Source organism: Bactrocera latifrons, unplaced genomic scaffold, assembly GCF_001853355.1.
Source record: "Bactrocera latifrons isolate USDA-ARS-PBARC rearing strain unplaced genomic scaffold, ASM185335v1 scaffold_120, whole genome shotgun sequence".
Lineage (NCBI taxonomy): Eukaryota > Metazoa > Arthropoda > Insecta > Diptera > Tephritidae > Bactrocera > Bactrocera latifrons.
Window position 1 is genome coordinate 729,043 of NW_017534631.1, and position 13,766 is coordinate 742,808.

Sequence of the window (13,766 nt, forward strand, 5' to 3'; positions counted from 1 at the left end):
CTCTTTTCTCAAAATAAGTAATTTATATATAAAGTAAGGCCTGGGGATGTAAGCCAAATGCACTTTAATAGGCTTAGTAATGATTTATGTTGAAAATAAAACAACGTGTTTTCGTTCTTACTAGTCATAAATGCCAAGTTGGAAGTTTCTTTAATAAAAAAAAAATTTTGTACCGATTACAAACTTAAACATATTTTAAATTAATACAAAACGTTGCTTCAATAATTAATAATAATAATAATAATAATAATGAATATTTAATTATAATTATAATTGTAATAGTAAAAGAGCAAAACTTGCTAATTCGGTAATAATTTACATGAACTGAAAGTAAGTAGACAAAAATTAACTAATTCAAATAATTAAATAATAAACGAGTAACTTAATGTTAAAGTTGTTTATGAAACGAACAAATGATTAATCGAGAAATGCTTAAGTATTCATTTAAATACAATTATATGTTATAAACGCTAATTTATGGCGCGCTTTTCTTATATTAATTATGCAGTATTCGTATGCATGTATGTTTATGTGTGTATGTAATCGTTGTCCATGTTAATAATAAATGCGACATTGATGATGTTTACTTTGTAGGTTTCGCATTAATGTATATACAATCTTAAAAATAATTAAGCGAAATCAAAATTTACAACTGAATTAAATTAAATATATATATGTATATGTGTAACTCTTCAACTATGTAAGTTTGTATTCAACGAAAACGGAAGTATGCAGCATGAATGGAATGCTTTAGTACGAATGAAAACGTTAAAAGCACAAAAGAAAATCGTTGTACGGAAAATTAAAAAATTACAATGCGAAGACACAAATGGGAAGACAGTGTTTTTTAAAGGACCTTAACAAAGTGAAGAAAACTTACGAGAAGCTACGTATTCTTTTTCATTAGAAGTACAATGAACAGCAACAAGTTAACTGTACTTTAATTTTAAATTCAAGTAAGCGACAAATTAGTATGTTATATGTACATATGTTCATTTTTCTCGCTCAAAGTATGTATGCAAACGAAATGAGTTTGTTTGGATATATGATTAGTATTAAAAAATAAGTGTAATATGAAATGTGCGAAAAAGGTGGAGAAACCTGTTGCTATTTCACATACATTTCACTTCACTTTCTGCAAATAAGCATTAACATTTTTTTATTTATTTTTTATAATGTGCATTGACGCTTGCAACCATTCAGTCTTTAAACATATAACTAAATGCCTCTGTATAAAATATATGTATGTATAAACAATATATAATGGAAAAGTTTATGCTTGCCAATAACAATTATGACAATTCATGGTATTAACATATACTGTAGATATTTTCATAATTTAAACAAGTAACATTAAATAATGAAAGAGGTAATAATTTAGAAACGTTATTTCCAACAAATATTTTCAATAATTATTTTACAATTAATTTACAATACATTCTTTATAATTCATATTCTATAGTTTAACAGAGTTGTATAAAAACTCTTTCAACATTTATCCTCTTTTTTTTTTTCTTTTTTTTTTTTTGAAAATAGACACTGAAAAGTAAAGCTTATTTGCAGAATCTTATGTGTTGAGTTGTTGGAGTGTTTAGTGCTGTTCTTTCTTCATGAAGTTAGTTTATAACTAATTAATTCTGGTCTGTTATACAATTTCCCTACACGCATGTATAAAGGACTTGTATAATTTCAATTACTAATAGTTACATTACAGTTAACGCTTTCTGCTAATTCAATAGTTATTATACAAAAGCCTTTTTTCAGAACAAATTTTATTTTTTTTTTTAGCTTGGAGCATTGCAAATAATGCACTAAATTGGAGTTCATTTCTTATCCGTTTCAACTAAGCACTGCTGACCTCTGTGAATTGAGGTGCAAAGTGTATGTTAAGCCAGAGTTTCTAATTTAAGTTTATAAATAAATCTAGTTATATACTATGTACTCGTATAAGTAGTACAGGCTTATGCATTTCTATATATATAAGTATATCTACAAACAGACTACAAAGCGTTTAATTTAGAACTAACGCTCGCAGTACCATTATCTTGCCTAATTTCACTTAAAATTTGTATACAATTATATTATAATAAGTAGGTATATATTTATATAATAGCGTTGTATAAAATAAATAGTCTCACACGTACATACGCATGCGTATACGAATGCGAATATTTTAGTATATTAATAATAATTCGTACAAAGTAAGTATTTGTTAAATAGATTTACGTAAATATGTATATATATGTATATAATAAAAATATTTAGAACATAATTTTTTATACAGAATTTGAACTTTTGCTTGTAGTATTGGTTGCTTGATATTTATGTTACATTTCTGGGAAGTGGTTAAGTTATACGGTATAACTTGCAACAGCACACCTTTGTGGGCTTCTGTCCAAATCAGCACACTATAACGATTATCAGACGCATTACGAAATGAGTTTCATAGGTAAAAAAAGAAATAAAGAAATGAGCGTCATGCCCACTTATAGCTACCATTTCACATAAATATATTTGTTTGGTAAGTAAGTACCTATTGCTTTTCAAGTGTTTAGGTACATAACGTCCCAAGCGAAGCGCTTCTTGTCTATCTTCTACTACTCATAGGTATATTAAAACTACATACTCCTACTTACTAACACTGAAAAGTTGGTGCCACGCGCCAAATTTTCCATTGCATCAGCTATTTTAGCTGGTACGGATATGCGCGCACGTGTTGCATTTGTGGCAAAACTTGCGGTTGCTGCTGCTGCTGCTCTGGCTGCTGTGTGTGTAATACGACTTGTTGTTGGTGCTGGTGATGTTGTTGTTGTTGTTGATGCTGCTGCTGATGTTGTTGTAAATTGAAGTGACCGGCCGCATGCATCATATGCAAATAGTTGTCATCACCAATCGGCGCCTGTCGACTACCGTACTTCAGCTCACGCGCTATGCCAGCTTTGTAGTTGCGATGATCGCGATCGATGGCGTATGCCACTTTGCGCAGTTGTTCGATTGTATTTTTAAATTCCACATAGGCGGCTGGCGATTGTTGTTGCAACGCCAAAGCGGTAGGCGCAAGTGGATTGTGGCCCTGCTGCAAATGATGAAAGGCAATCGGATCAAGCGGTGCCACTAATTGTGTCATATGTGACATAATTAAAGTGTGTATGCGTTGTAGATCAAGCGCAGGATCGAGTGAGGTGACAAGATCCATTTGAAAGTAATTGATCGCTTCAGCGGAGACTGTGCGACAGCCAGGCGCGTTCTCGTCCGAACGCGAACAACAACTGTAGATGCCGTTCACAAAGGCGGACGGATGGAAATACTGCATGCGGATGGAATTGGTAAGGCAGATCTTGTGCAACAAATCGACCCATTCACGCTCCTCCACACAATTCGTTGCCTGGATAATAAGCGAACGCTCTTTACGTATGATCTGCAAGGGAAAATTTTAATATATTACTTGAGTTTAATAAAAATTATAATAATTGATTGGTTTCAATACATAAAAATTGATCCATAAATTAAAAAATTACATATTTCAATATTTTTTGTACACATATTTGTAAAGTTTCCGCTACCCATAAGAAAAAGTATCGGAGAGCTCCTTACGCAAAAATAATTATAATACACACAAGTAATGCTTTAGGATGTTCAGACACCATTAGTTAATTATTTTACAACTAGACGTGGCAACAATTTTAACAAAAGCTAATAATATGCACACAAATTGTTGTGAATCGGCACACTGGGACAATGGTACAAGTATATTGCACCAAGATAAAACGGTTAATTTCTGTAGTGCTATAATTTACACGTTGCAAAAGTCTGAGCATTTGCATGAAATACGCTTAATTGCAACCGTGGGTACGACAAAAGCTGTTGACAAACTATAATTGTGTGTTTATTGCTGGTTAATCCAATTCTATTAATTAGAGTTTTATTATTATTTTTATTTCAAATAGTATTAATATAAATCTTAAAACGAAACTTTGAGTTGAGAGAATTTTGCAACGCAAAATATTTCATCCGGAATGAATTGGCTAATGAGCTTGCCCGCTCCGCAGCACCCACAAACATGGTAGGACCTAAGTCTTTTATTGCGATTGGCGCCCACACCATAAATGAGCTGCTCCGCCTCAATAGCATCTAGAAGTATTTTGGAATTTATGAATTTGCTATGGCAAGGTAAATAGTTGTGATTTTGGAGAAGGCACAATAAACCTTACGTCGCGGTGAAATCCTCATTTACTTATCTAATCTAATCTAAATATTTACCTTTGATACCTTTGGGTATAGTAGAACATACCATATATAACATAAAAATTATATATATTTGATAATTGTTATACATATGTATGTATGCTGTCTCTTATACACATCTAGATGTGTATAAGAGATAAATATTTACCTTTGATACCTTTGGGTATAGTAGAACATACCATATATAACATAAAAATTATATATATTTGATAATTGTTATACATATGTATGTATGTGGAGATATTTTAAAATAATTTGACTTTTTTTGTTGGAAGGACAAAAAACTATCTGTAACAAACAAAATACATTTTCTAAAAAATTTCTTTTGTTTTATACCTTTAGTCTATATAAAATTATTAAACGAAAGTTGTATAGGGAAAGTGTTAATGGCGCGGAAGCCAACGTGTGGCGAGTATGGAAATATATATATGATAACGTCTAGGGGCATTGGGGGGAAAACACACGAGATGGCATATAAATATCGTATGCACCAGCAAACAACTTGAGCGTACTATTTTTACATACATTTTTTACAATCTTTACAACAATAGCATTGTAAACTGTAAAAAACACTACTGAATTTGTTTCGTGTGAAACGCGATGCTCATTATGTAGCGCTTTTTTATTGTTGCAATAACTATTGCAAAAACAATTCTATCGAAGAGTACCAAGATATGTTTTAAAGTGCATTGTCCATATATATGTACATATAGTATACTTTACACACTACTGATTAACACAATGTGCAACATAATTCGCCTTCAAAACTAACGCCCGTTGCCAAGCGATGATTTCACTATGAATATAGCGTCTTCAGTGTGCCGGCGTAGTCTTCTGGCATAGTGTCTTGCAGAAGACCAAATTGAAATAGATAACATTTACCGTCATATATATTTAGTATGCCTAGGTGTCCATAGGTGTGTTTGTGTGTGTTGAAGTGGCGCGCTACTTTACTGTGGGTGTTGCAATTATGTACATAATATATATATATTTTTCTTTTATTTGTACTTTATATTGATGTTCATGTATGCATGTACATACGTTTATTTGTACGTATATCTATATTATGTTTAAACGGCACAGAAATTATGTGCGCTTGCCACACAAGAAAGATAACAAATGTGTGGGAAACACGCGAAACAATGCAAATTTTTAATTACAGCAAAGAATTTATGTAAATCTTCATTTCATTCGAAGAAAAGTAAAAACTTGCTAAATGAATGGATGGGGCGGGGCGGCAGTGATCGAGCGTTAAAAATAGGTGAAATCGTGGGTATTTAAAGAAAATGCGAGTTTGTGCAAACGATTTTGCGTGGAAATTTTTATTTTTATTGCAGCGTACGCATTGCTGTATAATTATACATTTCCATAGCTCTATAAATATGCAGAAAGTGTAAAGCGTATTTATTATAAACCTTATGAAAAAGGAAAAGGGAAATTTTGATTTCCGCGCATTTTAGATTTCTAAAGTAGCAATTGTATTGTGCACGGTGCGAACCACTTCCACACTATTCCTATTCAAATGCAAATATCGAAGAAAATTTTTGGTCTGTGGGTTTTCATTTGTTACCTCTTTTTGCAGGAATGTACTATACATGCAAATCTGCACCTAGTATTTTTTTATATACTATATTAGTGATTTATTTCATTTATTTTATCACATGATGGAGACAAGTCACACCCATTAAGTTCCACAAGCTAAACGTTGCCTCATATTTCTTAAATATTTAATACATACCATAATACGAAATGCCAATTAACGGCAAAATAGGCAATACCGCCTATTAATTGTAAAAGAAGTCAGCCGCCAATGTTGGGCCAAACAATACAACTAGCAAACATATATATGTATAATATATAAAAGTGTCGATATGGCGCCCACAATTGAGCAAAAAATTTAACACTGAAGTAGTTTTGCACAAGACACTTTCGAGTGTGACTTGGAATTTGCGAAATGCAATAAGTTGGCGTTGACAATACTAACTGGCAAATATCGAAGCCGAACAGCAATGGCGTTGTGACATTGTGAACTATAAATGGTTTTGCAATTACTCGTAATTACAGCATAGCAGCATGTCCACATATATGTGACATCAATAATATGTGGGCATTATGTGTTTTCAATTCGGTGTATTCAAAATCGGCTTGTTATGTGCCCACTGTTATTCTAGTGTTGTTTATTAATTTATTGTGCTTTTTGTTACGCAAGTATGAATCTACATATATCCATTAATACATATAAATGTATGTAGTGTGTTACTCACCTTAAAACAGTTTTGCATTTTAAAACTCTTCTCATTCAGCTGCTCGACGCGCTCAATCTCCGACAATGGTATATCACAGATGGGTTGTTTGCCCTTTGATTTGGCATAGCTGAGGGTTTTTGTGGTTAGACGAAAGTAACGCTGCTTGAAACGCCTACGACCGAAACGTTTACGGCCCTGTGGATATTTCGTCATCATCCTGCATGTGCAAAAGTGTACGTGAACATAATGTTAGTGATAAAATTTGCATTTAGGTGCGTATATACAAACACACGTGCGGTGTATTATATAGATAGATATATACGAGTAAAAACGCAAAAAGAAAATTAGATATAATCTAACAAAAAAAAAAAAAAAAAAAAAAAAAAAAAAAAAAAAAAAAAAAAAAAAAGCCGAGATAATGAAAAGTGGCCAAAGAAAGTACTAGGCTCAAATATTTATTAAAACAAACTCATATTTTAAATTAAAAAAATATTTGTATGCCTATAAAAGCCAACTGCACAATTAATATGAATTGGTAAAAACGGATAATGCCAGAAAAAATTATAAAAGGTGACGTCCCCGTCTTGAAAATATAAAATTAAACTTAAAAATGTTCAAGAATCAAGGGTAAACTCATTAAGCTGTAATATAGTTCAATAATTATTGAACAAATATTTTAATTATATTATTTTAAAGATTTTTTTTTATAATTTTTTTTAATTTACTGCTCAAAATTAAATTATTTAAGTAGAGAAATCGAATGCAAAATATAAAAAGAAAAAATGACTATATTAGCTTTAGAAAAACGAAATTAAAATGGTTATAGTTTACAAAAATGCGAAACAAAAAACTACGGAAGAACTCTAATGATTCGTGCAAGTATTTTGATTAATCCTTACCCATCGCTATGTTAATAAATTTTATTAGTTACGTTGGAAATGCATTTCACATGAATTTTTATTAGATGTTAACAAGGATTTAGCGTTGGTTGCGTTGAAATGGTGGTGGTAGTGCAAATGTGTTTATATTTGCCCGAAGATAAAAGAACAAAGCGAAACCGTATATATGTATATATTAGTAAATGTCAGCAGTAGACCATAAGCTTTAAATTAATTTATTGTTTTTCAAAAAATATGAAACTTACCCCTCTTTAAGTAATACTGGTTCGAGTGTACCATCTGCAGGGCACACAACTGGCAACAATATATTGGCTGCATCTCCTTGCAGTCGACAATCCTCGCCTGGTGTGGAAATCACCTCCAAGAAGTGCTTAACTGCCGTCACATGCTTCTCCGTGTAAAAACGCTTATACAGCTGACCGGTGTACTCTTCTTTGTTTGGCTGCTGTGAAGAACGTGAGCTCACCAAATTCCCAAGTGATTGTATCGTTTTCGAAATGAGTGTTAACGTACGATTCGTTTGGTGATCCTATACGAAAAAGAGAATAAACAATACACGAATAAATAATAAGCTAAATGCTAATTTATAATAAGTACTCACAAGTGGTTCGGACGTTAAATCGAACAACTTTGGACCCAGTATGGCTGGTGCAAAGAAACGTAAAAATATGAAACCGGATACTACTGAGTATCGCACTTCATGATTCCGTGGAAAATGTCGGCCAGCACATTCGCGCAGATCGTGAAATATCTGACAGAGCACCTTCGGACAGCGCTCCGCACTTTTCGTAATTGCATCGAATACACGTTCAACATAAACTTGCAGGTGATTTAAATTTGTATCGACTGCTGAACGATCCTTAACTTTGGATGGATCTATTTCGCAGGGTTTCTTCTCTGCCAGTATTTGAGCGAGCACCGGACGCAGCGTCTGATGTAAATAAGGCAGGCCAGATAGTCGCATAGCTTCGTCCATCATCTTCGAAACAAGCGTATTACCGCGAAAAATCGTCGTAGGATCAGTTAGATTAGAAATTTCATAGTCAGCCAAAGCTTTGATAATCGATGCAATGCGACCGGTGTGTGTGAAGAGTCGCACCAATGGTTGCGCCATATCCGTCTTACACGACACTAGTTCACCTAGTATGGAGACGGCGGACACAGTGATAGGTCGTTGGTCGACCGACTCCAACAGCAGGTTCATTAGGTCATCATAGGTTGCCAGCGGGAAGACATGATCAGCAGTATAAAGTAATTTGAGGCGTAACGTACCGATCGTGCTGTCGCAACTGAGTCGTGTACCAGGTGGGGTAGCGCATGAACGCGGCGTGGACGATAACGAACGATTCGTTGCACTGGCTGAACGTGGTTGTAAAAAATACCACGCTGATTGTTGGGCGACGATTTGTTGTTGCTTACTTGAAATGGGGATTTTCACTTCACCGAGGAACACTTTATCGGCCATGCCCGCAGAATTGTGCCACAAAGCAACGGAAATCTCACAGAGATCAGCACCGCTGAGCGGATAAATTGTATAACCCTTATTGGAGTTCGTTGTACTGGCATCATGATGTGAGGAAATCGACTTGGTTGTCGAATTATCAGCATCTATACAGAGATCAAAGTACACCGTCTCATCGAATTCCGGATTAACGGTTTTCTCACGCACTTTTGTGCGTCTCGTCACTTGTCGTTTATTCGTATAAGTCGCTGTAAATATAACATACGGATCACAAGTGCCATTCTTTTTAGCCAAATCAACACATTCCAAACAACGGACCGCAACACGTGCATGTCGTATTGCCATCACATTCTTCCAATTCGTGGTGTGCTCGTTATGCGTGCCGAATAGGCCACGTGATTTTAGGGAACCACGTTGTATATTACTCAGTTCACTATTCTCTTTGTAATCATTCAGATGCGCTTGATGCTGGTGATGATGATGGCTAATATCTTCGATGATGTCACTGCGATCATATTCGCTGGGTCGTATTAGGTTTAGTACATGAGCAACTGGCGGTTGCACCTCTTCATATTGCACCTCAATGTGAGCCATACCCTGCACCTCGGAATCCGAATCAACCGGTCGCAATGCAAACCAATTATCCTTGTGATTGTACATATGCAGTTCTTCGCGTTTAATCGCTATTTTGCCAATTGCTTTGTCTTGTTTCATATGTCGATCACGATCCCACACATATATGGAGAGATAACGGAAGCGTCGTGGTATTTTGAACTGATACTCCTCGCCGAAAAACGGCGCCAATGTGCGTTCGATGGTAGGCGTGCGACAGATTTCTTCCTGATCAAGTGCGATTGTGCAGTATACATCGCGTACGCCTTGTGTGCTGCAACTGGTGTTCGCCGCATTGCGACTGCTCAGGTTCTTAGCTTCTCCTGCAAAGATGAAATAAATATATACATATATTATTTAGTATTTGATATTGTACCAGAGATGTGATGTTATATTTTAAATATAAAAGTACAAATCGATTGTTGTTTTCTCCCCACTTTCGATTTCAAACCCATTAAAATGTGTAGATGATCCGTTTATCATTCAAAGAAAACGGAAAATGAAGAATCAAGTTTTGTAGAAGATCCAATCGATATGTATGTTGTATTTAAAAATTTCTTTTATAATAACTTAACCATAAATATATAATACATATGAATACGAAATTGTTTCGTTGTTCATATTATGCACGTCACATGTTAGCTTTTCTTTTTAGCAAAGCGATTTCGAAAAATTTTCAAGCAAAATGTACACAAACATGCATGTACTAACAACGCGCCCCTGAATTAGTACACACAAAGCAGTGTATTTACTAGAATCTAGCCACTTACTCACACACGCTAGGCTATGCCATCAATGGCCAATGAAATCGAATTCCACCACGCCTTACGACCTTGACGTGCCTGCCTGGCTGCCAAGCGTATAACACATTAAATGTTTAATAAATATTAAACACGAACTTGTAGAGAAATCAATGAATGAATGAAAATGGTAGTGGCATGCCTAACTTTTTGGCCAAGTGCCCAAAAGTAGTGATGGCGGCAAAGGCGCAAGTTATTGCCGGGTCAACCCTCAAAGGCAATACGTAAGCACATTATGGTAGATACATATCGAGCACGCATACCGATATACTATATGTATTATATGTATGTGTATATAGTTTATGAAATATCAATGTGACAAGGCAACCGAATGTTGAAAAAATAAACCTACTGAAAGAAAAACATATGAAAATGCCGCAAGCAGAGGAAGCGAAAACGTGACTTCCTGCCATTCATGACGTTGACGATGGAGATGCCGGTATTGGCACATTACACGCATATAAAGGCATTGTGCCGATGTTGTTTCAGCGGAAAGTCAAAGTCATTCATCGGACGACATGGCAAAAGGGAATGAGTACAACCGCAGCGTATAAGAATTTGCGAAATACAACATATGTATGTACATACTTACATACAAACATGTGTGCATACAAAGTGAATATCGTAGTAAAGGTCGAAGAACAACCGAGCTGTGGCACATAAGCATATGTATCCAGTATGGAGGTATACTTATATTTGTTATATGTGCATAACATACATACATATGTATGTATGTGTGGTTGATTTAACAGCGCGTGGCGTTCAACGTAATACCTGAGCGGAAGTGTCATTAATTTTACGACGGAGACGACGCAGTGAAAGGGAACCACATCTGCTGACTACCATTCTGAAGTGTTCTTTGCATGATCACACTATGACATTTCGCACTTCCTTTCATTAAAACTTACATACATGCTATATGCATTTATGGAGTTTTTTTTTATTTTAAAGAAAATACTTAGAGAATTTTGCTTTATATAATATAATCTAAAAATTATTTAAATAAACATATTTTTTAAATTTTCCAACGCTTTTCATTTAAAAACATTTTCAGAACAGAAAGTTTGGCAAACGCTGCCAACAAAACTCATTGATAAGAATAAGCAGTATACATGAATGAAGTGAACTTCACCCATTGAACGGAGGTACGTACAGACATTTGTAGGTGTTGCGTTAACAGAGGCAATTACTTTATTTTGACGTGACATTCCACTCGCGCAAAAAGCGCTAAGAGTGTGGGGAGAGTTGAGAGCCCTGTCGCCCGCCATTCAAGAAAATTGCCAGAATATCAACAAGAGCTATTACGAAAACAGTCAATAACGTAACAGTATACACATGCATACATATACATACATACATATGTATAGATTTGTATGTATAAACACAAATATGCGAGCATTCGTTCATTCGTTTGTGGGACGAGCGAATACTTATGATATGGAATCGCCTAAAGCATCGTAAAGCCGGGTAGTAGATAAGAAAAACAAAAACTGCAGCAACCACGTCTAGGATAGTGAATGAAAAAAATAGCAACTAAGCGGAAATGAAGTGCAAATAGCAAATCAACAAATGAATGAACTACAAATACAAGGGAAACGAGCAAAATAAAATAGAAAAGATATGCTAAGTATGTGCTTAGTGTGAGTGCAAGAGTAATCTTATCATTTAGACTGCGATTAGTGAATGCCACCAAAGGAATGTTGTATGCATACGTTGATAGGAACTTAGGAACTTAGGAAAATCTATGTATATAAATATATATACACACATATATATATGTATATTGCATACATATATAATGTAAATATATGTATATTATATTATATTTGAAAGCAAAGCAGAATTGTTGTCACAGCTGTTTTCACAACGCGCAATCAGTTCAGAGAGTATAAAAAAATGAGTGATAAGTAGCAGGCGCAAGCAAATTCACTAATATCAATAAATTCTTGTGCTTTATATTATTTGCAAAACATTGTATCATATATCTTATCCTTTAATCGGTTTATTTTATGAACGTCTGTTTCCGGGTGGAAATCCGCCTTCAAGCCACTTTACAAACAATATTTTTAATCAGCACAAATGCAAAGACTTGAATCGCTTTGAGCTCTATACTAAATGAGATAAGTATTTTCGCCTTATCAAATGTATCCATAAAATAAAATAGAAATTATCCATCATTATTTTTTAATATTTATGCCTGTAACAGGATATATTATTTAATGACGTAGGCACCGCAGACAGACGGCAGCGTTAATCCGGATTAACTGCGCACTTAATCAGATCCAAATTTGTAGGTGACAGACGGCAGTTATGCGAGTTTGAAGCTCTTGTGAACAGCTGATCATCATTTTTATAATATTGCGTTTGTTAGCCGGCCAATTTCTAGAAAACTATTTTTTATTACAAAACATATCAACGCGTTATTTTTAAAACTGCATCATAACAGCTGCCAGTGTTGCTTGTTTTTCATTCACGTTGTGCCAGCGAAAATGCAGCTAACTCTCTAAAATTTTAATGATTAAATGAGAGTTGGCAACGTAGTTATCTTCACTAACTCCTGAGTTAATCCGGATTTACGCGACCTAGTCCCGTAGTTTTTAGATATATGTAGATCTGAAGTTTTCCAATGTCTTTTACTTTCTATGAAGCCTCTCATTTGTCACGCCTGTGAAGGGTATTACAGCTTGAGTACAGTCGAAGTTTTTTCTTGTTTTATTTGCATTTATAAAATACTGAATGAAATCATATACCGCAAATGAGTTGCAACTCAATATTATACATGACAATTTAATTTAAAATATTTGTGAATGAAATTTTCACGACCGCTAATAATTATCAAAACTTTTATTATATCTAATGCAGACAAATATACATTGCAGTACTAATGTAATTATCCACATACTCATACCAACATATAATTTAGCTTAATGATATACAATGACGATTTTACTACAAAATGACTAAGCGAAATTATGTTGTCAAAGAGTAAAATCGTGCAAATTAAAAACGTCAAAAAAAAAAAAAACGGAAAAAATATAAACAAGCAGCAAAGACTGAAATTATTGATTGCTTGAAAGAATGTTGAAATGACAATTCACTTCATGACGGTTTATACAATTTTTAAGCAATTGGTATAATATAATAATTTATAATCCATGAAAAATCTCCTTCATAATACTAGTTTAATAAGATTATTAGTCAAAGTGAGAAAGGACTAAATAAACCGAATAAAAATAAAAATTAAAGTTATATACACATAATTTATTGCTTATCTTTCATTACCGGTCGGTCTGCAAAAAACGGATACCCGCTCAATAAAAATTCCGACAAAGGAATACACACACCTAGTTAAAGGCATATATGGTATATGATAAATGAATAAAATGTTTAAGCTTACGATTGTCGCATTTCTAGCGAAGTTCGCTAAACGAATGCTGAATCAATAATTTTGTTTTTGCAAATTTGCATTTTTCATTTAAATTTTCATTATCATTGGGTACAC

General features: G+C 34.2%; 1 protein-coding gene across 3 annotated transcripts in view; it reads right to left on the reverse strand.

The window, feature by feature from the left end:
- Positions 1-555: 555 nt before the first annotated feature.
- The window catches only part of LOC108978366 (GTPase-activating protein), a 38,279-nt gene continuing 25,068 nt past the window's right edge, over positions 556-13,766 (reverse strand). The window contains exons 3-8 of one of the 3 annotated variants that reach the window (XM_018948610.1): positions 7,992-9,787; positions 7,636-7,919; positions 7,391-7,396; positions 6,510-6,708; positions 2,637-3,418; positions 556-2,408 (exon numbers count right to left, since the gene is read on the reverse strand). In XM_018948610.1, coding sequence (XP_018804155.1) covers positions 2,684-3,418; positions 6,510-6,708; positions 7,391-7,396; positions 7,636-7,919; positions 7,992-9,787 — 3,020 coding nt within the window. In that variant the 3' untranslated portion in view covers positions 556-2,408; positions 2,637-2,683. Of the gene's footprint in view, positions 3,419-6,509; positions 6,709-7,390; positions 7,397-7,635; positions 7,920-7,991; positions 9,788-13,766 lie in introns of all 3 variants that reach the window. The other 2 variants (XM_018948609.1, XM_018948611.1) reach the window with 2 other exon arrangements.